General features: G+C 39.2%; 1 protein-coding gene across 1 annotated transcript; it reads left to right on the top strand.

The window, feature by feature from the left end:
- The first annotated feature begins 1,771 nt into the window (after window positions 1-1,771).
- Window positions 1,772-24,925, top strand: Tigar (TP53 induced glycolysis regulatory phosphatase). The gene is made up of 6 exons (XM_046446688.2): window positions 1,772-1,933; window positions 8,508-8,545; window positions 13,352-13,473; window positions 18,025-18,102; window positions 21,868-21,978; window positions 22,803-24,925. The coding sequence occupies exons 1-6, from the start codon at window positions 1,902-1,904 to the stop codon at window positions 23,232-23,234; spliced, it is 813 nt and encodes a 270-aa protein (XP_046302644.1). The 5' UTR covers window positions 1,772-1,901; the 3' UTR covers window positions 23,235-24,925.
- Window positions 24,926-26,093: the final 1,168 nt, after the last annotated feature.

The raw sequence follows: 26,093 nt of genomic DNA on the forward strand, positions 1-26,093 counted from the left end.
TTACCCTTTTTTCTCTAAATCTGTTCTCAGACATGTCTTATTTATGGTTTGTTTCTTTATAACTTCAGTCTACATGCCCCCTCTTAGCCCTCTGTTTTGTGGTTTCTCTCTATGATCATTTCCTGCATCAGCCCTCAAAATAACTAATTTCATTTTTCACTGAAAAAATTTCAGAAGAATCTGTTGAATTGAGTCATTTTTTGAGGTATTCAAAACACATACATGGAAAATCTACTATACACAGGAAATGAGCCGGCATTCTGGGCCCCACTCAAAATTGTCCCTCCAACCTCTAACCTCATCCTGAAGATGCCTCCTGTTTACTTGAAGGCTGTTAGATAATGCTGAATTTAGCCTCCAGTCACACTGCCTAACGTCAGAATCTGCATTTAACATGATCCCCAGATGATTTGTATGCACATTCAAGTTTGAGGAGCACTGCTTGAAAACTGCTAGCTCTTCAGGCAGGAAACAGCTGGGGACTAAAAAATAATGATGCCTGGGTTTCCCCCCAGAGGTTCAGATGTAGTTTTTCTGGAGTTCAGCCTGGTATTCAAAAGGCCAGTAGATAATTCTGACAGGTAGGTTTGAGGACTTACAACTGACTAGCTGCATGAGCCTAGATAAATTGCTTTAGTTTCTCTGCAGCCCAGATTTCTCATTTATTAAGCAAAGATAATGCAGTCCACCTATTCCATCTACCACAGAATTTTAAGTCCCAATATAATACATTGTGAAACTGTTTTGAAATGTGCACCTGTGACTCTGTCTGATGTATCACTTAACTCCTCTACTCCCATGTTCTTTTTAATCGCATGTTCTCAAATATAATTGAGGATTTGAGATAAATGCATTACCAAATATGTGTATTTAGGTAAAAATGCATGAAAGACAATGTAAACTAGCTAACATTAAGTTTTACCTGTGTCATGGCCAGGTACTGTTATCCCAGTTTATCTATCATATGGCTGAGGGCTAGTGAGATTCAGTAATTCATCAAGACCCTGAACATTAGAAATTATTCACCTGATACTTATTACAAAGGCAAGAAAGACTTATACAAGACCACTGTAAAAAAGATCAAGACTATTACAATAGAGGAGAGAAACTGACTTCAAGTCTGAAAACAACAGAGGAGATTTACAGCCAGGGCAGGATGTAAGGGATGGGGGAGGAGATGGAAAACCATTAAAAAGGAACTTAGTAAGGTAATGAAGGGTGAGCAGAAAGAGGAACTTGATTGAATATCAAGAGTAAGGGGACGCTGAAAAACTGGCTTAGCAGGATTCTTTGGTAAAACAGGGCTCGGCAGAAACTGAACTCAGAAAGAGGGCCAAGGAAGAATTAGGAATGAAATTGAGTGCGTTTAAATCTGCATACTTTGCTGACCTTCCTACCCCAATATTAAGGATTAACAGTTTAAACCTCAGAGGATGCAATCTGGCTCTGTACGTCGTGAGGTATTCACCACATTGCCCAGCCGTAAGATTACTGGTTGCATCCCAGCCTCCAATCAGATCAACCAAAAATCACAGCCTTCCATATCTCTGTCCTGAGTCTGCAGGCGGCAAGCAAACCAAGCATCCCATAGCCTTATCTGAGGGCGGGGCCCCACGCACCTGCTGCGCGCCAATCACAGACCCGCGCGCAGGAGCGCAAGCGCCACAGCCGTGGGCGGGGCCTCACCACTCCCCAGTCTCCTCAGACCTGTAGGTCTCCTGCCGCTCTGATTGGCTTTCTGGGGATGACGCAAGAGGCCGCCTCCGCCTATGGTTGCGGAGCCGGCGGCCGGTCGAGTGGCGGAAGTGGTGTGAGCGAGGTGATCCCGCAGTGCAGGAGCCGCGCTGGGCTGGGACGCAGAGCTGAGGCCACTGCTTCACCTTCCCCCCAACCACGTGAGGATGACGCGCTTCGCCCTGACCGTTGTCCGGCAGTGAGTACCGCTCTTGCAGGGTGCCTTTCTTTCCCTTCCCATCGAGTATTTTGGAGTGGGTGGAAGGAGCATGGATCTGTCATCTCTTGTCCCTGCCGGCTCAGCCCTTGGAGGGATGACTTGGAAGGGAATGTTTCAAGGTTCTTTCGTCTGGGTCATCCCCTCTGATCACAACCATCCGAGTGCTGAAGGCAGGTCTTAAATATCATCACTCCGGTGTTTCACGTGAGAAAGCAGTTGTAGCTGAGTAAACGATTTCGGTTCTCTTTAACTTAGTGGCAGAACTAAAACTGAAGAAAGACAACCCTGTCTCTCGGCTTCTGTGCATTTTTTGCTGCTCCCCAGCAGATTTTAAAGAGTTTGCAGAATTGCCCTTCCGTGGCTGGTATTTTTAATGCTCTCTGCCTTCGGTTACTGCCTTTCTCCCACTCTGCTGATCCTCTTGGTTTACCAGAGCAGTCAGCTCCACGGGCATGTATTTCCGATTTATTTCCTTCCTCTCCAGAGATTACAGTTCTGAGAGAGAGAGAAAAAAAAGAGGGCCTTAGCCTCTTGGCAGACCGCCATCACCCAGAATAAATATTTTTATCATAACAGATTGCATGGAGCTAAATCTGTTATTGTCTCTTTTTTTCCTTCTCAGCACCTATTGAGTGTTCATGGGACGTGTAATTCAGTGCGGTTCAAGAGCAGAAAATTTTCAAGTAAAATAGTTGGGTTGGAATCTGCCTCCAGGACAGAGCCCTGAAGCCTGAGCCTCTGATAACCAGCTTAGTCTTTCTGACCAGTTTCCTGATATGCAAAATGGGAATAATGATAGTACCTATTGCTGTGGGTTATTGTGAGGATTAAATGGGGAAAGGTAAAGTGTATGGCATAAGGTAGGGGAAGAAAACATCTAAGAATTAAATAAGTTGTATAAGGACAACTCAACAAAGTGCAATTGGTTCTCAACAGTACATGTATAGTCTATCTATGTGCCAGTGGAGTGAATTACAGGGATAATAAGATACTGTTTCTGCCTTCATGGAGGTCATAAAGAAAGAACTCTTATAGGATTTAATCTTGTCAACCCTATTTTAACTGAGGTCTTTTCTCTCCCGTTCTTCCCTTATAGGAAGATAATCTTGGGAATCATCTGAAGTTCTCCTTTGAGGACTCATAAAATTTTAATGTTTCCCTATCACCCCACCCCCACCCCCCCATTTTAGAAAGCTTTGGGAGGATTCTTGACTTTCTTGAGGTCATACAACTAAATTGGTTAGCAAAACTGGAACTAGATCCCTGATTACTAACACCACTTTTTTGTTTGTTTTCCCAACATAGGAGTGCTTTCTGGATCCATCCAGAACAGTGTAAATCAAATGATGGAAAATTTAGAAGTTAGGAAGTCTGAGTTAAGGCACCCCTTGAAAAGTAAGGTGATCCCTGTTTAGATTTTTAATAGACAAAGTTTTATGAATGTGAATTTCATTCCCTTCCTCTGCTTAAAAAGTGCTTCATTAAAAAGGCCTTCATAGGAAATCACTTAAAAACCATCTCTTAATAAATTATTAGCTGCCAAGCAAAGGTGTAATTAGAATCTGACAGTCTTGAGGTCTGACATCCTCAATTTGCAGGTGAGAAAAATGAGGCAGAGAGGCCATGTAACTTGCTTAAATTCATGTGGCAAGTTGGGTAGGTAGGATTCAAACCAAAACAACTTGCCCATTGTGTTCTGCCTTTTTTTTTTTTAATTATTATGTCAAGTCCTAGTATTTGAAGATTACTTGAGTATCACTGGCCATGTTTGAGTCTCTTCCCCTGCCCATAAGATAGTTGTGATGAGAATAAATTTTGATCTATTTTAAACTTAGGAAAATGGAAAAAAAAGGTGTTGGAATAATCAGGAGGGCTGTGATTAACTGCTTTATTATCAGAGCCATTCCGTCCCTTTTCTTTTTTTTTAATATTTATTTTTCAGTTACAGGTGGACACAATATCTATTTTGTTTTTATGTGGTGCTGAGGATCAAACCCAATGCCTCATGCATGCTAGGCGAGTACTTTACACTGAGCCACAATCCCAGCCCCTCCATCCCTTTTCTTGCCTTGAGAGTTCTTAGAGCAAAAAAAAAAAAAACAAGGTAAAAAATAAACCAAAACACAAAACCAACTGGTGGTTCTTTCAGGAAAAGAAATTATTTTAAATTTGATAATCAACATAGTTAAATATAATGAAATGTTAAAGAGTTGAATAATTTTATGGAACTTCATGATGTATAATATATAACTATATAATTTTTATAATGCAAGAAAATTTTAAAGCAACTAAATCCACCATGAATTTTGTTCTATTATTATATGTGTGTTTATCTTTCTTCATCATACTTTGAAGTGAAAGGACCAGTGTGTATCATTTTTGGAAGAGAATGCTCAAGATTCCCAACTTTGAATCTACCATTAATTTCTCATGACAGCACAGCATTGTTGAAAACTCCAACAGATGTAGGTTGGCATTATCATCTCCTGATAGGTGACAAACAGTTGAGTGGTGGGAAATGCGGTACATGAGGATAGTGGGATAATTCTATAAACTGGATCCATTATGCTTTCCCTGACCCCCACATGTTTTTTTTTTTTTTTGTACTGGAGATTGAACTCAGATGTGCTTAACCACTGAGCCATATCCCCAGGGTCTTGAAACAGGGCTTTGCTGAGGCTGGTTTTGATCTCATGATCCTCCTGCCTCAGCCTCCTGAGCCATTGGGATTAAGTCACACACCACCTCACCCAGTTCATGTGTTTTGTTTTGTTTTTAAAGGCAATTTACCTGCAATCCTGCCTGGTTTAAGTCAACAGAATATGTTATGTTCCTCAGCCAACGATCTGTTATATGCAGAAGGGTGGGTCCAAAATGCCAAAAAGAACACAAGTTACCCTGAAAAGGGGTGGAGGTTGTGTGACCCTTATACAGACTAGATTCCAAAACTGGAATTCCCCCTAACCACAAAATCAGTAAGAACAAATTCCAATTAGAACTAGTCAGCAGGGGTCAAAGTAATCAGAGTTGCCTTGATTCTTTATCCTGTGCAGTGGAAATCTGATGCAAATGTGATATCAACTAAAAGTCAAGAGGTGGACTTTGGGCGTGACTCAGGAAATTTCCCTGGGACCCCCAGTAAAATTGGAGGGCAGAAGGAGCATGCTGTCCTTACCCTCTCTGAGAGGACCCACTTCCTACCTTGAGAGTGTCCCCTTTTCCTGTTCTTTCTAATAAACTCCTACCTGTTTCTCTGAGCAACAATCTGATATGTTTCTGGCATGATCACAAGACCCAGTGAGAGAAGAGGGCTGTGGCTGCCTCATCTTTGCCCTTGCTCTGGAACACCCGACACAAGGCTGTTGAAGGCCCTGGTTCCTTGAACTATTTTTTTGTTACTGTTTGCAGTCAATCACTTGCAAGCCATCATTTCACTTCCAACTGACTTATAAAACTTTTTTTTATAAAGTATATTTAATTTACATTTGATGACTTAAAGATGATCAGTTAGTAAAGCTGTGCATAGCCAAACTGCCCTTTCTTATTCTGCTTCTGTCAGCAGTTACTTTTTGTTAAATGTTAGTCATGTTTTAGACATTAAAAAAGCAAAGCAGTATTAAATTATCTGCAATTTAATATTTTTATAAAGATATATGTAATTGCTATATTACTGTGATATTGGTTCCTAGGTATTGGGGTGGTCAACTGAGGGGAGCCTTTACAACCAGGATGCTCTATATATAAACAAAAAATGTATCATGAGTTGGCTATTTTACAAGTGTTTTTTTTTTTTTTTGTATCGGAAATTGAACCCAGGGGTGCTTAACCTTTGAGCCACATCCCCAGCCCTTTTTATATTTTATTTTCAGACAGGATCTTGCTAAGTTGCTAAGGGCCTCGCTAAGTTGCTTAGGGTCTTGCTAAGTTGCTGATACTGGCTTTGAACTAATGATCACCCTGCCTCAACTGTCCAAGTTGCTGATATTAAAGGTATGCACAACTGTGCCTGGCCTTATGAGTGTTTTTCCACTCAAACCGTCTAGTGAAAGTCCCTGTATTACTAACCTTTGAAATCTTCTGTTTGCAAATGAATTAATTGTAAAGGAATTAGAATTAAGCTGTATTCATGAGTAAATATCAGAAGGTTTTATATTTCCATGTACAATAAAGCATATTTATTCTGAAAATGTATACTAATGAGTATATACTAATTTCCCATGATTTGTCTCTCTGGTATGGCAAACTGAGTATTGTCTGTTGGATTTGAATCCCTCAAGAGGACATAATGGGGGAATTAAGCTTTATATGATTTCTAAAGAAATTCCACAGAATATAAATCTGGACTAAAAAAAAAAACTTTTAAGTGAAAAACCGTATGATAAACTACAAAATGAATGATGCATATTTGTGGGCCTATAAATGGCTCATCATAAGACTTCACTTCTTGGCATAAGTCTTTAGATTCCTGCAGAGTTGGATGTTGTATTTTGGAAGTGGATCACACTGCAGTTTTGAAAATGAGTGGTGTTATTCTTGACTCCTTCAAAATATATCCCTCTGACCTTTCAGCTGCCGCCTCTTCTCTGTCTCTGTCATAAGCCAAGCTTTGGTTAAGGAAAATGGATTAATAGTTAAAACTATTTTATCCATCTAGTTTCCACTCCCCAAACTAATTTTAAACACTTGCTTCAAGGATTTATGTAATCTTGGTAAAGCTAATAAAAGCTCTAAAATTTTAATAAAAGTTTTAGGGAAAATGCAACTTTTGGATTCCTACTGTGTAATATTTATAAAGTGTTTTGAAGGCAAAAATACCCAACACAAGTTAAAAGCAAAAGCCGTGATTATGATAATACAGTTAGTTTTGTAGCAGTCTTTATTGACAAATAGCTGAAAGAAGTCCCGCATTACATCACAGCTATTTTTCTCCTTTTGCCAAAATCATTAGATGGTGGGAAGTGCCTTTACAAAACTACCAAATTACTGGTGTTTCATTTTTGGTAACTTTAGCAGCAGTTCTTTTATTCTTCATCTCAGCAAGATTATGAGGTTGAGATACAAAGTGAATCTAATGCATAACACCATTTTCTAGGTGAGAGATGACAGAGTTCCTCAAACTTGCCCTGGATGCTTCTGATCCATCTGCAGGGTAGAGGTTAATTTTCTCTTTTGTGTCCATTAGGATTCCCAATGAATTCTGGATAGTAATGATGAATTAGTACTATTTGTTTTGCCAAGGCGTAAATAGTTCTATGTATATATCATACTTTTATTTGTAAGCTAATAAACATTTTTAGAAATCAAAACAATTCTCCCTGTTGTTCTTTCCCTACCCATAGATGACTGTTTCTTAGTTTCATTATGTATCCTTCCAGTGTTTCTTCTGCAGATCCAAATATTATTTCCCTCCTTCCTAAAAAGGTGATGTTCTTTTTATTTTATTCTATGCCATGGTTTTTCTATTTAATTAGTATCTTTACGTAAGTCTCTCAGAGACACTGCTTGCTACACATTATTCCATTAGGTAGATATATCACTATTTATTTGTTAATTAAACCATTAATAAATGGTTATTTGAGCTATGGTTAGGGAAACCAACTTCCTGTCAATGTACATTTGGAATATTTACAATCTTTTCTGTTAGAAATAATTTTAATATGAGTGAATGCAGGTGTTCCTAGCAACAGAGCTGTGGTTTAATAAGCCTGCCAGTTAATTCTGATGAGGCTCAAGTTTGAGATCCATTGCTCCAAGCAGCCATTGATCACAATGGTCAGGAGTCTACGCAGAGACTCAGTCTATATTCCTATTCATGGCTCAAGAAACATTTGATTAAAGCACAAGAGTTTTAACTGAATTCTCCTTGATTCTACTTTTTACTTACTTGAGGATATTGCTTTTATTGGTCTACCCTGTCATCTGGTCTTGCCCATGTACTCCCCTCTCCTCTTTCCTTTCCAACCTCCTTTTCCCCAGTTACCTGGTGACCAATTTTTCTAGTCCTCTCACCCTTCTCATTGTTTCAAGGCTGTTTGAATTTGTTTTGTTTTTTAACTCTTAAAATTGTAGTGTCCAAGCCTCAGTTCAGTGTGCTGTGGTCTGCAGGATAGTGTTCAGTACTACAAAATGTTCCTTCTTTCCCATTCCATTCCAATGCTCTTTCCCTTGCTCAGTTCAAGGTCAGCAATATAAGGACTGATCTTTATGTTTTGGTTCTGCCTTTGAAAGTAATTTTGAGTAATATATTTATTTCGACAAGATTATTTAACAAAAATAATGTATGCACATATATAAATATTTAAAAAATAGCATTATACTCTTGCAGTTTATTTAAGATTGATTCCTAATCTATACATTTTAATTTGGGTAGTTTGAAATTTTGAGCTCATCACTAGAGCTATAGAATGAATTGCATTTTTATAGGTTCAATTATGAAGTGTGTTATGATTCAGATGATCTTTATGAATATCATTACCCTTCATAGCTAGTTTTCTTCTTTTCAAAAATGACATAACTTGATATTAAAGTTTTTTCCTCCCTCTTTCTATTTTAGTGGGGAAACAAGATTGAACAAAGAGAAAGTACTTCAAGGTTGGTATAATCTGGTTGTTATTCTAAATCTCTGCTTTAGTGTTAAAGTGATATGCAAATTAATCAGATTCAGTGGGTAGGGTAGCCTGGGGGCAGCACTGTACTGGGATTGACTTAGATTGAGATTTCAGAAATAAAGTATATAACAGCCACAGAATATGATCAGAGCAACTGGTAACCAAGAGGAATAAATCTCTTGACTGAACTAAATGGACACAACAGCTCTTCAGCTGGGCATAGTGATGCAGGCCTGTAATCCTAGTGATTTGGGAGGCTGAGGCAGGAGGATCGTAAATTCAAGGGTACCCTCAGCAATTTAGTGAGGCCCTGAGCAACTTAGTGAGACCCTGTCTCAAAAAATAAAAAGGGCTGGGGACAGCTCAGTGGTAAAGTACCCCTGAGTTCAAACCTTAGCATCACCACCACCAACAACAAAAAACCCCAGAAACCACTTCTCCAAATTGCTCTTTACATTCAGCTTCTAAGAGACCTAGTCAGCTGATTAGAAAGTTATATTGGTTCTAGATGCCTTAAAACATAACTGTCTAGATTTAAAATGGTTCCTATTTGGAAATACGACGTTTTCTGGCTGGTGTTAATGGTATTTTCTAGCTCAGATATTTTAGTTTTAATAGTAACCAAGAGCTTTAATTCTCATGTGTGCTCGTTATTTTATTCTGAACTGATTCTTCCTCTTGAGTTCTGTTAGTATGGACCCCAAGTGTTTAGTTGTCCTGTGATCTAGCTCAGCTTTTTAAAGAATATCCTGAGTGAACTTTCAGGTAGAACTGCTATTTCTGTGCTGTGATTATAAAAGCATTTAGTTTTGTTTGAGGGGTAGTGACCTGGGGTTAATATAAACTGGTTTTCATTCCCAGGGTGCTTAACTCCCTTTTCTGGAGACCAACTAATCTGACACTTAAATGAACCTGCTTTTGAATGACCCAAGTTATTCTCTGGCTTTGATCGGTTGCCACCACCTTGTTCTTTAGTACTGCTCCTTTGTCTTACTTCATTAGAAGCTGACCTTAGAATGTGAATAAAAGTCTTTTGTGTTCACATTCATTTTTTAGTTTATTCTTTTTTTTTTTTTTTTTTAATTCTTCTCCCAACATAGTTGGATGCTTAGTTCTTTAAAAAATATACATAATCTTTTTAGCTGGTAATAGTCTATTTGCCTTTATTCGGGTTACTGATATGTTTGAACTTCTTTCCTTTGTTGTTCTTTTCCTCCTTCTTTTTGTAGTCTTCCTCTTTATTCGTACTGGCTTTTATATCTTAAGTCCTTATTTCTCAGGCTTGTCTTACCTTCCCTACTGGTTCCACCATTTCTGGTCTTTTAATGGTTGCCTTTAGATTTTCCCATTCATACCCGTTTTAGTCAGTTTATGACGATGGACTGGGCAGGTGAAACCACACGTTTATTTCCTGACAGCTGTGGAGGCCAAGTCCAAGATCAAGGTCTTCCCAGTCTGCTTCCTGGTTTGCAGACTGCTGTCTTTTGGTTACATCCTCCCACGACTAAGAACAGACAGTAAGAGCTCTTGTGCCCAAGCATGCTTTTGTTCTCTCTTTTTCCCTCTGTACTAGGGCATTCTACCACTGAGTTCATTCCCAGCCCTTTTTATTTTGAGACAGCATCTTGCAAGGTTGCTGAGGCAGGTCTCCACCTTGTGATCCTCCTGCCTCAGCCTCCTGAATCACTAGATTACAGGTGTATGCCACCAGGCCCAGCTAAGAGCTGTCCCTTCTCTTGGGTCATTCATCACATTCATGAGGGATTGACCCTAAAATCTAATCATCTCCCACAGGCCCACCTCCCCAAAATACCAATTTTAGGGAGACATGGATATTCACCCTACAACACCTAATGAAGAATAACGTTGTTAATGTCCCCTCTCGAAAAATACAGGAACTTATGTTATCATTGTCTGTCATCTTAGCCTTTTTTTTAAACCACTTGATGTGGACATTATTGCCTCCACTTGTCATTCAGGCAGTGTTTGCTAGCTTTGCTGCTCACCGCTTCTTTTGCATCTCAGACCTTCTTTCCAGAATTATGTTTTCTGGTGTGTGTGGCTAGGCTGATGGTAAAGGTGATCTTAGTGCATACAGTTTTGGTTGGATGGTTCTTCAACACTTGGAAGATGTTAATCTATTCTTATTTGGGCTTTCATTGTTCCTGTGAGGAAGTCCTGGCCCGTCAAGTGGCGTTCCACATTTACATCTTTCTCTATAACTGTTCCGAAAATCTTCGCTTTGGTTTATCTAGGAAGATTTTTTTTTTAATTATCCTATTTGATATGCATTGTGTTTCCTTTATCTGTACATGGGTGTCTTCCCTCATTTTTGGAAAACTCAGCCATTATCTCTTTTTTTTTTGAAAGAGAGAGAGAGAGAGAATTTTTAATATTTATTTTTTAGTTTTCGGCGGACCCAACATCTTTGTTTGTATGTGGTGCTGAGGATCAAACCCGGGCCGCACGCATGCCAGGCGAGCGCGCTACCGATACCACATCCCCAGCCCCAGCCATTATCTCTTTATGTTTATTTTCTCTGTTTTCCATTTTACATGTTTATTTTCTCCATTTTCCACCTCCAAAGATTTCATCTCTGAAAGATGGAATCTTTGGGAGGTGATTAGGTCATGAGGGTGCAGCCCTTGTGGGTAGGATTATAAAAAGGGGGCCCTGAAGAGCTCTTATACCTTCTTTCTGCCATTTGAGCACATAAGGGGAGAAGTCAGCACTCTGTACCCTGGAAGAGGCCTTCACCAGAACCCAGCCATGCTGACACCCTGATTGTGAACTTCCAGCCTCCAGCACTGTGAGACATGAATGTTTGTTGTTTATAAGCCATCTAATCTCTGGTATTTTGTTACAGTAGCCTGAACTAAAACAATGCATGTGGGGAATTCTCATTCTTTCCCGTTCATCACCAGTATATCCACATTCCTTCTCCTTGTATCTGTGCTGCATTCTGGGTAGTATGTGCAGCTTTGTCTTGGAGTTCATTACACCTCCCCTCAACCACATCGCTCAATCCACTGAGGGAATTTTTTTTTTCTTTGCATTCTGTTTTTCCTTATTAAAAGATTTATTTTATCTTTTAGAAAGCCATCTGGTTGTTTTTAATGCTTTCTGTTAATTGCTTATCTTTCTGAATCTGTCTTTATGGTAGGGACCAGACAGATGTGAGCAGTGGAAACATGAGGTTAAGGGAATAATTCTATAAAATGAGTCTCGTGTGCTGACTCTCATGTGGTTTCTTTTTTAAAAAAGCAATTTGCCTGCAGCCCTGCCTGGCATAACAACCTGTTATCTGCAGGAGAAATGCAGGCCTAAAATGCCAATAAAAACATTAGTTACCCTATAAGGGGAGAATTTTGTGACCCTTCCACAGACCAATCCCAGAACTCTGAAAGGTAAGGATAATTCCCCTGACCATAACATCTCTAAGAACAAGTTCCAGTTAGTACCACTCAGCACAGGACAAACCAACCTAGAGTTCCCATGTGCAGAGAAAACTTGAAAGTCTGCTGTCATCCTCCTGTCTGTCAGTCAAAAGTCAAGAGGTGGACCTGGGTGGGTCTTTCTGGAAACTTCTCTGGGACCCCCAATATAATCAGAGGGTAGGAGAGGCATGCCATCCTTCTCCTGAGAGGACCCACTCTCTCCCTTTTCCTATCCCTTCTAATAAATTCATGCCTGTTACTCTGAGCAACACATCTGAAATCTTTCTGGTATGACCAGGAATATTCTGCCTATAACATTTATGTCTTATTCATAATTAATCTCATAGCTTTTCTTTGCTGATTTCAGGGTGTGAATTCTTAGTGATTCTAAATCTGTTCTTTTTTTCTGCTGACTCTCATTCATTATTATGACTCTCCTTCATTCATTATGGATTATTTTCTTGTGTATGTGTTGAATCTTTGGCTGAACTATTATTTGCTCTAAAATTAGTGGAGAGCTTGTTATCCTCTGTTGTGAGTGGTTTGTTCTGAGCAGGATTTGCATTTGGCCACTGGCCTGAGATGACAATAGCCTCCTTCCAGGACCCCTTGCTTCAGTGCAGTTTGGTCCTCCCACTTTGCTGTCCCATGAGCAGGCCTCCTCCAGAAACCCTTCCAATGTGAGCTGATGTTGCAGCAACTCCAAATTTCCCATATCACTTTTCACATTTCAGCCCAGGGGTCTTTGATGGCTCGGCTTTGTCCCTTGGGGATTTCCTTGCATTCTATGAGCCCATTCACGCCAAGCATACATCACTTAATTATTCTGTAATAATAAATCCCTTCTCAGTGTCCAATCTGCTTTTTCTTCTGGAAGGAAGTGTAGGTTTCATAGTGTTTTTTTTTTTTTTAAACGAAAAAGAAAGGGAAGGGAGCAGGGAAGAAAGAAGTACCATCATTATAATATTGAACATTTGGACAATGGAGATATTGTAGGCACAACTCTTAGGTAATGATAGCAGCACATGTAGGGTCAGAGCCACCATTTATAAAATGCAACTAATGAGGACATGGGCAAACACAAAAGAGGGAAGAGCTAAAACCGAGATGTTCTTAGCATCACCTTATTTCCATCAGGCAAACAACTCTTTGGAAAACATTTGAATCTGTGAGCCTTGATAGAATCATAGCTTAACTTCACAGTAGGTACTGTCGGCTCTCTGAAAAGTCGTGTGGAAAAGTGCTCGAGGAAACCTTTCATTAAAATAGAGATAGGCACAGTTTCTGTTCTCTTATCTGTGGCTTTATCTGTACCCCTCAGTTATGTTTTTGAATGCTTTGTTTCACCACAGGACAAGGAATAGATGAACCTCTTTCAGAGACTGGATTTAAACAAGCGGCTGCTGCTGGTAGATTTATGAGTAAAGTGAGGTTTACTCATGCTTTCTCCAGCGACCTCACGCGGGCAAAGCAGGTGAGTGTAGGGTGAAGGTTTAGGCTAAGAGGTCCCAAGTCTCAACAAGTGTATAAGCTTGAAAGATCTGCCACCAGAGCCCGCAGGGAATTAAATCACATAACAGCACCTCCTCCCCACTCTCTCATCTCCATGTGAACTCTTTCCTTTTCTTCTCGTTGAACTTAGTTTTTTGTTTTTTGTTTTTTTTAATTTTTAAGTTAGAGGAGCTTTGGAAAAAAATGCTTAACAAAAAATAAAAATAAGGTATCAGGAAAAATCCAGGAGAAATGACAGGCAGGAGATCAACCCACAGTCACATCAGATAATAGAAAGGCTAGCAGAGTAAAAAAACATTCTGATTCCATAAAGAAATATGTGATATGATATAAATGTCTTTAGAGAACAGATCTCTATAAAAATGACACCCAGATTTTATTAAAAAGAACCAAATCAACTTATTAAAACTCAATGGAAGGAGACTTTTGTGACTAACTATGAGGGAATAATAGGATTGGAATTTACCTCCCTGTGTAAACAACTAGAAAACTCAACAATAAGTGCAAAATCTCCGCGAGGCTGGGGTTGTGGTTCAGTGGAAGACTGCTTGCCTAGCACATGTGCGGCACTGAGTTTGATCCTCCGTACTGCATATAAATAAATAAATAAAGGTATTGTGCCCATCTACAACTAAAAAAAGTATATGTTATTTTATATATATGTATATATTATATACATGTAATACACTTATTTATAATTTTCTTCCAATCTGTGGTTTGCCTTTTCATTTTACAAATGGTACTTGCAAAGAACAGACAGCTTTTACTCAAATAAAATCCAGTAAGTGAGACCTTGGACTTCAGGCATATCATGGCTCTGTGATGCCTAGATGAGGTGGAACAAATAAGCTGAGCCCCAGGATTGTCCAAAGCCATTTCCAGACTCTGGTAGGGGGCACAAAATAGAGCTCGGTGGTGCCCGTGATTTGAGGAGGGAAAGCATGGAATTTGGGGATATTAAGGTGACTAAAATTTGAGGTTCAGAGAAGTAGAAGAGCTAGACAGAGAAAGAACTCTAGAAGTATACATAACAGTCTGCTTAAATATGTCAAAATACGTTCTTCTGTCATGGATAACTAAAATGAACAAATTTTAAAAAATTCAACCAAAAAGAAGCTTCTTTGGTGGACTGTTATCTGCGTATGGGTGGAATGACACTGCATGAGAACAAGCAAGACACAGCTGTAGAGGAGGGACTGGTTCCTGGGGAGGGAAAAGTGGAGCGATTCCTAGAGCTCACAGAGGGTGGGGAAGCACGTGAGTCCCCACCAGTCAGCGTGCAGGGATTTTGTGGAATACACAGGGCACGCAGTAGTGATTCCAGAATGATCACTTCCTAGCAGTGAATAAGGAAGAAAAATGAGGAGAGAAATAGAAGATAAAAACCAAAAATCTTAAAAAGGAACAAGGTTGAGCTCTATATGTGTATTATGAATTGTAATGCGTTCTGCTGTCGTATATAGCAAATTAGAATTTAAAAAAAGAACCAGATTGATCTAGAGATGAAAAGTATGATGTCCTGAAATAAAAATGTCACAAGATGGACTAACAGGGTAGGCACCGTAGAAGAGGTCATTGAACATGAAGACTTAGCAATAGAACATTCCGAATTTACTATGGAGCAGAAAGAAAGAAAGAATAAAATAGGAAGATAACCAGTCTCAGCGAAGTATGGAACAGTGTCAGACAATCCAACACACATGTTGGTTGGGAGTCCTGAGAGGAAAATGGGGAAAAGGAGGTAGGAGTGAGTACAGGAATTTTTAGAAATATATTCTAAAGGTATAAAGATTGAAAATACTTTGAAAACTAAAAAGAAGACTTTTTTTTTTTTTTTTTCCTCAAGCAAAATTGGGGAGGCCAAAAACAGAGCTACCCTTATATAGTCAATTATTGGTTTTATGTTTTTGGTCAGTAGGATTTTGACAAAGGTCCTATAGTAATTTATTAGATAAGGGTAGTTTTTTCAATAATGATGCTGACACAACAAACATGAACGTCAACCCTTACCTTGCACCACACACAAAAACTAATTTGAAATTGATTATATAAACTGGATTTTATTCGAGTAAAAGTTGTCTGTTCTTTGCAAGTACCATTTGTAAAATGAAAAGGCAAGCCACAGATTGGAAGAAAATGTACATATATATATATGACACTGTGTGCATATGAATTCTTTCTACTCAGTAATTAGACAAACTTTAAAAGGGGCAAAAGATTTTAATTAGAACAGGAACTCCATAAAAGAAGATGCATGCAAAGACAATAAAAATGATACAAATGTAAAGATGTTCGGCATCCTTGATCATCACATAAATGCAAATTAAAACCTCAGTGAGATACCACTGAACATAATATTTGAATGACTAAAATGTGAAAAGATTGTAGAGTATCTAAAAGTCACATATTGCAGGTGAGAATGTAAAAGAAACCAACTACTTTGGAAAATAGTTTAACATATGCTTATTGTTACCCAGCAGTTTAAGTCCCAGAGACTTATCCAAGAGAAATAAGAACGGATGTCTGCACAAAGACTTGTGCACCATTGTTCAGTAGGACTTTCGTTTGTAACAGCCATATAATAGACTCTGTGTTTATCAGGAGGTAAATGGACAAATGAACTGTGGTGTGTTCATACAGTGGAATACAACTCAGTACTGAAGGTGGAACACTAGACATGCATCAACATGGATGAGTCTCTCAAAAACATGCTAAACAAAGGAAATCGGGCACTAAAGAGAACATAATACATGATTCTGTTTATATGAAATTCTGGTAAAAGACTGATGTACAGTTATATAAAGCAATTCAGTGGTTGCTTGGGCCAGGGGTGAGAAGGATTTACCGGCATGGGCATGAAGATATATTTTGGGGTGATAAAATTCTTCTGTATTTTAATTTTTGGCACTTAGATGGGTGTATAAATTTATCAAAACTCGAACTGTAGACTTAAGATAGATGTATTTTACTGTTGTAAATATGTATCGATAAAGTCAGTTTAATGCAGGGAATAAGTTAGGAAAAACCTCAATGAATATACTGAGTTACAGATTACACACAGCTGACATGATTGTTAAGACAGTAGACCTAAGGGCGACATACATGACTGATTTAAAAGACATGAGGAACATGGTGGGAAGTTGTAATGTCTTTCAAGAGTAGACGTCAGAGAGTGAGGATGAGGCAATATTCAAAGAGGTCATAGTTGGTCTTACAGAATCATTAAAAGACAGTGGATCTCAGATCCAGAAAGTGTAACCAGTCCCAATTGGTAAACACAAAAGATATCCACCTCTGTATTCATCGTAGCCAAGCCAAGATTCCAAAGAATAAGGAAGACAAACATCATTCACTAGTCAAGCAGTTAGGCTGTCTACAGGTCTGTCAATGTCAGTAACAGCCTCTTCAGTATGCTGAGAGAGGGCAAGGATTAACCTAGGGTTTTAAACTTTTTCTAGAAAACAGGTGAAGACCGTTCGGACAAACAGAGCCTCAAGGCATTTTCAAAAAAATATTGAAAATAATTCTAGAAGGAAGGTCCGAGTTTCAGAAAAAGATCAGTGAGCAAAGAAATTGGCAAAGGTACACATAACATAGATAAATACAAAGAAATACAACATGCATATAACAGTAATGATAATGTCTAACTTACAGGGAGGGGATGAAAATGCAAGGTAGATGTGGACTTAAACAATTTCTGTAGTTTTGCAAATACGGTGTTTTATGTCCACTAAAACTAGCCAGATAAACTGAAAGAAGGAAACATGGACACAAATGAGCAAAATTAAAAGATAAACAGCCGCAGGAGAAACACACCCATGTTACACACAAGTGAGCGATGACCCAGAATCTCAGCAGAGAACTGTAAACAGTAAATTTTAAACAAAAGTTCAAATTCTAGAACCAAAAATAGCACTGCAGTTGAGGCTAATGGATGTTAAATAGCAGTTTAGACACTTGAGTGGAGATTTAGGAAATGGAACAGGTTAGCCAACCTTTTCTATAAGGAGCCATGTGATATATACTTTAGATCTTGTGGGCTCTGAGCTCTCTGTCACAACTGTTCGCCCCCACTGTTGGAGTGTGAAAGCAGCCAGAGACAATACCTTTGTGGAACTTGTGTCTGTGTTCCAATAAAACTTTATTTACAAAGCAGCTGACAGTTTGGATTTGGCTTGTGGGCTATAGTTTGCTAACATGTGAACTAAGAGATAGTTTAGCAGAAAATACCAGAGTCAGTCATGAAGAGACAAAAGGAGGAGCAGAACAGAAGGGGGACCATTTGTTATTGTTGGTTGGTTTTTGTGTTGCTAGGGAAGGAACCCTGTGCATGCTAGGCAAGTTCTATACCACTAGGGACATCCCCAGCCCAAGAGGCAGCATTTACACAGGAAATTTATTGCTTGTTCTTTGATCTTATTATAGTTTTTAGTTAACGAAAGTGTCATGTATTGTGTTGATGTTTCATAGTGATTAACATTTGTATAAGAAACAGTTGTGTTTTGCTTTGCAGACCATGCATGGGATTTTGAAGCATAACCTGTTTTGCAAAGACATGACAGTACAATATGATTCAAGACTTCGAGAAAGGGTAAGTGACTTATTTGTTGTGTATGCCAGATTTTCATTGCTGTGACAAATACCTGAGAAAAACAACATAGAAGAAAGATTTATTTTGGCTTATGGTTTCAGAAGTGCCAGTCCATGGTTTGCTGGTTCCATTGCTTTGGAATTGAGATGAGTGAGAACATCATATGGAGGAAAGCTGCTCACCTCATGGTAGCCAAGATGGAGAGAGAGAGTGGGGGAGGGGAGGGATAAAGAGGAGGGGCCAGGAACAAAATATAGTTCCCAAGGGAAAAATATAGTCCCCAATAACCTACTTCCTCCACACAGGCCTACCTGCCTAGCGTCCATAACCTCCCATTCAGTTATCCGTGGATCAATCCACCAATGAGGTCAGAGTCCTCATGAGCCAGTCACTTCCCCAAAGCCCCACCTCTTGAACATTGGCACTGGTTATCAGTTCTTAAACTCATGAGCACTGGGGGGACATGCCTGATCCAAACTGCAGTATTTATACATCATGCTTTATCATAAAATTTCAGCTAGCCACCTCATTTTATAATGTGGCTAAAAATCAAGTGTAGTTCTACTGGGGTCTACTAAATGAGTCACATATTCTTTTACATATTCTCATAGTACGTGTGTGTGTGTGTGTGTGTGTGTTGCTGGGTGTCAAACCCAGGGCCTTGCACATATTAGGCAAGTGCTCTACCACTGAGCCACACACACACCCAGCCTGTATGTAGCACCTTTTAAATTACTAAAATTTTATGACATAAGATGGGATAAGCCTCTTGAATCATAAAAGGAGATACTTGTAAGAACTTGAAACAATATACAAGAGTTTAGAGTAAAAGGTGAAAAGTTCTCACCTCTCAGTCCTACTCCTCCCTTACAGGTATAAATAGATTTTTCTATTGCCCATTTTATATGCCAGAAATGGGTCTTCCTGAGGCTGACGTAGCAAAGTCACACAGCAAAGTCATACAGTCAAATCATTAGATTTGAATCCAAGTCTCCTAGAGCAGTCTTGATTTTTATTGTGCTCTCTAATACTAACCTGTAAGCCCGTTAGCATCCCTGCCCTCATGAATCTCTTCTTTACCTGGGCAGAAATGTAACAGAATGTGGAGGGCATTTTTAAAGAATGGCTTCCCATAACTTGCATGTGTTCTCTGTTATTGTTAAGAATGGATCTTAGAGCAACATCCTCAAGGCTGCACAAAGGGCTCAGTCTGTGGGCGTGGCCACCTTTTTCACTTTGTCTCTGTTCCTGGAGTAGTTTCATCTCCTATGGTTTTAGTTGGTGAAATCCCAATGATTTCCAAATCTGTGATTAGCTGAGATCTCTTACCTGAGCTGCATGTTCACTATCAGACTGCCTACTGTGGGGTTTCTGGTTTGTATGCTCTGCACCTGTTTTCTGCTCAGTGGGTGTTCTGCCTGTACCCCAGGCTGCTCCTCTTTACCCTATTGGTTGAGCCATTGATTTTTGGCTCTTTGTCTCTTATGCCCCACCACCTACCACAGGCAGTCCTACTGTGTTCTCTGCAAACCCCTGCTGCCATCCTGGAGCAGCTCAGTGTCATCTCCTACCTCAGTCCCTGTGATAGTCATTCTCTTCTTTCCTGTCTTGCATTCTCTTTTCAAACCTAATCTCCAACTGCAACCTGAATAATCCCTTGCAGAAGGGTTCACTAATTCTCTTAAACCTGGGTCCCAAAGTACTGCGTAAACTCATCTGTCACCTCCTTGCCTTCTCTTCCTCCCTGGTACTTCACGTTGTAGTCTCAGAGTACTGGTTGGGCGTTGGCATGGTGTTTGCTACCTGCTAGCATTCTTTCCAAGCACTGCAAATTCATTCAGCTTCATAACCTACTGTGTGAAGACTGAAAAACCTTACGTTTTAATTCACATTTTATAGATGGCAGACATCAAAGCACACAGAAGTCAAGTCTATGCCCCCAATCACATAGCCACCCAGCCCTGCAGTCCATACTCTGGAACGCTGATCACAGGCCTCTCGGGCTCTTCTCTGAATCACCCAAATTCTTCTGGCAAAAGAGCCAGCCTCATGAACTTCTGGCCTGTGCTCCACTCTGCTCCCCGATCTGCCAGTTTCTACTCACCTGTCAGGCTTTGGCCCTCTGTGATTCCCCCATCCGTAGGAGTCATCTCCACAGGTGTGCCTGTGTCCTTCGTTTTCTCCATTGTGCTCCTTGGTCAGCAGCTCACCACACTGGTCTCTGCACAGGCAGGCTCAGCCCTGTGGCCTCAGTGCCCAGTTTGCTTCATGGTGGCACTCAGGATACTTAATAAAGGAAGGTTTCCATTCCTCTGAAATCAAAGCAAATGATAATTCTTACTGATCCCTTTTGTAATAGAGATTGCTTTGTATATACCTGGAGACATATGAATTAGGCATTGAGGATTGCAAGAATGGATGACTTCATAGCAAAACATGCATATATTCTTATAAAATGGTATTTTACTCACGGATTTCTATCTGATGATGGTATGAGGATCTTTTGGCATCATCTGTGCAAAGTATAACAGTTTTTTTTCTTTAAATTCATTATTATGCAAGCAACCCATTATCTGTATAAGGAATTAAAAGTGACTTGGGGAGAAATACAGTTAAAATCTATACTACCCCCAGATAAACACTGTGAACATTTTTGGGTATGTGTGTTCTTAATTTTTTTCCCCCTGCTTGTGCATTTTTCTAAATGGAATTCTTTGTATTGCTTTTAAACTAGCATTTCTCATTTATTGTGTACTGACTGCTTTTCAGTGCCTGTAAATGCACCTTGATATAATCACCTAATTAGTGACTTAATGGATATTATGTAATTTATATAACCCAGCAACTACTAATTAGCATCCAGGTTGTGACTAGATTTTCTGCTGATGTAAATAATGTTAAAATAAATATTTTTGCAGTTCATTCTTGGTACACCCATCTAACATACTTCTAGAAATGGACATTGCTGAGTGTGTACTTTTTCTTATATTAACTCTAAATTGCCTAGTTTAAATGGCGTTTCAAAAAGCCACGCCAACTTATATTCCCATGAGTGGTCTAGGAGAAAATATTTCCAAGCCACACTTGATGTTGTCAGTTTCTTTAATTTTACAATGCAATAGCTGAAAAATGGTGCCATTTAATTTTTACATTCTTGGGATTCCTAATGAGGTAGTTTCCCCATGTTTCTTGGCCCTTTGATTTCATTTATGACTTGTATGTCCTGTGCTTGGGCTCAGGCTTCATGCGCCTAGAAAGCTAGCAATTTGGACTTGGATTTTAACTTTGCTGTTGTCTGTGAAAGTGAGGCTATTTGTTTAACCTCCTCGAAACTTGGCTTCCTCCCTTATAAACGTGGAGAAATACTTTTATACCTGCTTCAGAATTCTCTTATTAAGACCAAGTGAGAGAGTGTGTGGATGGGAGGTGGCCAGCATGGTGCCTTGCATGTGTTCTCTAGCCCAGGAGTCTGAGCCTGACCTTGTATTTATTCAGTAAAGCCCCGACGTCTACTTAGCTTCAATGACTTCTTCCATACAACCCTCTTTGGACATAGTGTACCACTCAGGTTTCTGTTGTATTTTCTAAGGCTTCATGGCCTCCTATGATACTGAATACGTTCCTGTTATCAGGAAGAGAGAGGATACTAAAATAATATAGGAAACTAAGCTTATTCATGGAGCCATCTCAATTGGCCAAAAGTCTGAACTGAATTGTTGTCTTGCAAATTCACCTGAGGCACCTTTGTCTGTTGGACCATGACAGAAATATGGGGCTGCGGAAGGCAAGCCTCTAAGTGACCTGAGGAACATGGCCAAAGAAGCTGGGGAAGAATGCCCTTTCTTTACACCTCCCGGAGGAGAGACGTTAGACCAGGTATGTACGTACCACTGACCCAAGCTGCCAAGTTGGGGGACTTAACATTGTCAGAATGGCTGAATCTGACTCAATTGTAAATTAGACGTTTGTGAATTATAGCCAAGCAATTCGAAAGTTGCTTTGTTTATAACACAACTCTGCATGATGTTATTTCTTTTTTCCTTTTTAAGGCATCCTCTCTTTCTCATTTGCTGCTAAGTTAGCAGCCATTACTGATCATGAATTTAAGGAAACCTCCTCTTTTATGGTACATCTAAGAAGTTTGTGAAGCAGTAGCGAGCAGCAGTGGTGTTCAGGGGGAATAAGCAAATCACTCAAGGGCCAGGTCATTCTGGACATGAACTCTGGCCACTGCTGCCCAGCAGCTCTTGAGTGACATCCTCAAGTGCTCACACTTCTAATAAGTCATCATCTTTGAATTGTGTTATTGATAATTTTCCCTCTATTCTTTATCTTTGTAATTTTCTGATAAACTCTATTACCTTAGTAAGAAAAAGATTTGTTGTTGTTCCAGCTGAATTGAAGTGCCACATAGTTTCTTGGTGAACATGATTTTATGGCTTTCTGTTCACTTGTAGATTTCCTTAACCTAGTGCTCTGAAGTCAGAAATTAGAACAATATCCTACTCATCTGTATCCCTGGTTTGCCTCCAGAAATGTGGTAGGCACTTTCTTGTACCTGTGAAAGCCCCGACTGAATGATCGGAAATATAGATTGAGATTCATTGACCCATTAGAAAAGCAGGCAGTTATGTCATGTTTATGTTTTCAGGAGATCATTAATGTCCATTTATTTCACATTTTCTTTCTTTCCTTATAAGGTGGAAATGCGTGGAAAACAGTTTTTTGAATTTCTGTGTCAGCTAATCATGAAAGAAGCAGATCAAAAGCAACAGCTTTCTCCAGGAGCTCCAAGCAACAATCTGGAAACTTCTTTGGCAGAGACATTTCCTTTAGAAACAAACTACAGCTCTGAAGTTAATTCCGACAGTGGCGCTCCAGGATTAGTGGCCAGTGTCTTAGTCGTGAGTCATGGTGCTTACATGAGAAGCCTGTTTGGTTATTTTCTGACTGACCTTAAGTGTTCCTTACCAGCATCTCTGAGAAAATTTGAACTTTCGTCAGTCAGTCCCAATACTGGGATCAGTCTCTTCATCATAAGCTTTGAGAAAGGAAAAGAACCTACACCGAAGTGTGTTTGTATGAACCTACAGGATCATCTAAATGAAGTGACCAAAACACTCTCAGTTTAGATCTGCGTCAAAATTCTAACAGTTTTGAGCTTCTGAAGGGAGTGCCTTTGGCTTACTTTATTTCCGTCCTTTGCTAGTGCTAATTCGGAAATAGTTAAAAATCATATTATAAACTCTTCTGGAATGTCGGCCACATCACACAGTAGTGGAAAGCCATTTAGAATTGACTTATGTTGTCTTGAGTGCAGCCTGCGTTTTCCACCCTGCTTGATCCCATCTCTGAGTGATAAATGGAAGGAACTCAGTGTTGCAATTGGGGGATTCACATCCTTGCTATAGAAATTTTTTCCCCCTTTTAAAAAATGTTTGTTTGTGTGTTTGTTCTTTAATGAAAAAATTAGCCTATTTCATTGATTGATTCTTGGTAAGATAATGTTTATTTTTTACTATCACATCCAAGTCTTGAAAGAAAGAACTATTTTATTTCCCATTGCATATTTATAGTTACTGTTATATTTTGAAAGAAAAGTTCTTTAAATGGAAAATTCATACCATTATAAGTCTATGTATAAAGTAAAATGATAAAATGACACTAAAATCTTTTACTTAGAAACAAACTGTTGGATTTTTTTTTTTTTCAAGAGGGCTTGAAATGTAGATGAATGCAGATTATTAGTGCAGAGCAACCTGGGGGAGGAGGTTAAGACATCATTTACTAAAACACATTACAGATGGAAGCTCTGAGCAGAAGGTAAAAGAACGGTGTGCTCTTTTATCTTGCAAAACACAAAGTCAATGGAAGCCAAGAAAGTCCTCCAAAAAAGTTTGACTCAGAGAGTAAAGACCACTATCCACTTGCTTCTTCTTTAACCTGTAGGCTGAAGAATTTCCAGTTTGGGGAAGGCTCCAGAGAAAGTGAACAGTTGATAGTGGGAACCTCAGAATCTAGAGGGAGCTTCATTGAAAAGCATGGGGCAACTGTGGTTTTTTATGGAAGGTACAAATGAAGTTACCTCTGCTTTCCACAAGATGGCGCTGGAGGAAAGGAATTTTGACTAACCTAATTTGGACATCAGCTTGGTCCTTCAAAAGTCCTTGTCTAAATGAAGGCAGTGTCTTACAAGTAGTTTGCTTTAAGTAATCATGTTGCTGAGTGCCATAAATTTCAGCTTACAAGAGGATGAATGCTTAACCTGTCAGTTAAGGCTAAAATTACTTTTGGTTGATATCTCCTTTGAATATCATTTAAATCTTTTGTAAAGTTGTATATTTCAGCATTCTTGGTGTGTCCACAACTACCATGTTTTCTGCCAAGATTGGAAACAGGGTGTGAATTTGAGCACTGGAGGAAGTACACTAGAAATAAGTACTTGAAATGATAGCCTAAAAGAACAAATAATATCCTTATTCTCACCGTCCCAAAGTAATTCCTTTCTCTCTTTTTTTTCTTCTTACATTGAGATGTAAGAAGAGTTTCCTTTAATTAATTCTCACAGTGCTGTTCCCCTGCAGAGGCGATCACTGCAGTGAGTGAGTGTCTGTGTTCATCTCTTCTTCTCATGTTCACCCTGTGTCTGCGAGGCAGCAGTATTGTTTGGTGCTTTAGAAATGTACATAAATATCATCGAGCTGTCTGTGTTCTTTATTTTTACCTATTCTGTGTTAGGGCACTCTCTATGTTGATATATATAGACCTAGTTAATTATAACCACTGTACTCTCATGAATAAATATAGCACATTTGGTTTATTATTCTACGAGTGGACATTTAGGTCTCTTCAGTATTTCTCCATTGAAACACTATCACAAGGAAGAATCTTTAGTCTGGCTCCTTGTGCAGAGTGGAAATTGTGCCATTTCTCTTCATGGTGGCTGTGCTACTTGTCAATGCCACTGGCAGTACCAAGAATGCCTCCCTTCCATATCTTGTCAATACTCGGTACCATCTAACTGGTTTTTGCTAATCTTCTGAGTGAAAAACATTATCTCACTATTTTATTAAGTTTTTCTGTGATTGTTAATGAGCCTGGGCTTTTTTTTTTTTCAAATGAATGACAGTTCCGGTCTCCTTGGATTGCTGATTCACTGGTTTATGTTCTTTGCCTGGTTTTCTATTGGCTTGTTCAAGTCAAACCAGTATATCTTGTCCTTTTATGTGTGTGTGCACTTGGATCTTGAAGAAGCCTTTTCCATGATGAAATCGTGGAATAATCTTCTTTCTTTTCCCTTATATTTTTAGAGGGTTTTTGAATGTCAAATTTTAAAATTACCTGGATTTTATTTTTTTTAAGTATAAAGTATAGATTCAGTTTTATGTTGTTTTCCATGTGGGTGAAACAGTTACCCCAGCACATTTTTTTAATATTTATTTTTTAGTTGTAGTTGGGCACAAAACTTTATTTATTTTTATGTGGTGGTGAGGATGGGAACCTAGGGCCTTGCACTTGCTAGGCAGGCACTCTACCGCTGAGTCACAACCCCAGCCCACCCCAGCGCATTTTTGCAAGTCTGTTCCTAGCCAGGCATGGTAGTGCATCTGTAGTCCCCAGTACTCAGGAGGCTGAGGTGGGAGGAACACTTGAGCCCAGGAATTCAAGACTGTGGGCAACATAGCAAGACCTCATCTCAAATAAAATAAAATAAATGAATAAAAATAAAGAGTCTCCTGTCCTGTGATTCATCATTGTCACTCCCTTATACATCCATCTGTGCCTCTCTGTGGACTCTTCTGTCTTAGCGCTCTGTATTTCCACATCAGTGTCTTACTGTGGTTTTGCAACTGAATGTCTCACAGGGTGAGTACTTCCTCTTCTTCATTTTTATGGTCATCTTTGTGTTATCTGTATACCTTTGTTCATATGAATTTTAGAATCATTTGGTTTTCAGAAAATTTCAGTTGCAATTTTTTTTATCACATTTA

Source organism: Marmota monax, unplaced genomic scaffold (assembly GCF_021218885.2).
Source record: "Marmota monax isolate L192 unplaced genomic scaffold, Marmota_monax_Labrador192_F-V1.1 WCK01_AAM20220418_F8-fsc00512, whole genome shotgun sequence".
Lineage (NCBI taxonomy): Eukaryota > Metazoa > Chordata > Mammalia > Rodentia > Sciuridae > Marmota > Marmota monax.

Excerpts from the sequence above, each read along its gene's own strand:
- Tigar (XM_046446688.2), top strand. The coding sequence starts at position 1,902 with ATGACGCGCTTCGCCCTGACCGTTGTCCGGCA. Across the intron at positions 1,934-8,507 it reads GCCCTGACCGTTGTCCGGCA|TGGGGAAACAAGATTGAACA; the intron begins GTGAGTACCGCT and ends TTTCTATTTTAG. Across the intron at positions 21,979-22,802 it reads GAGGAGAGACGTTAGACCAG|GTGGAAATGCGTGGAAAACA; the intron begins GTATGTACGTAC and ends TTTCCTTATAAG.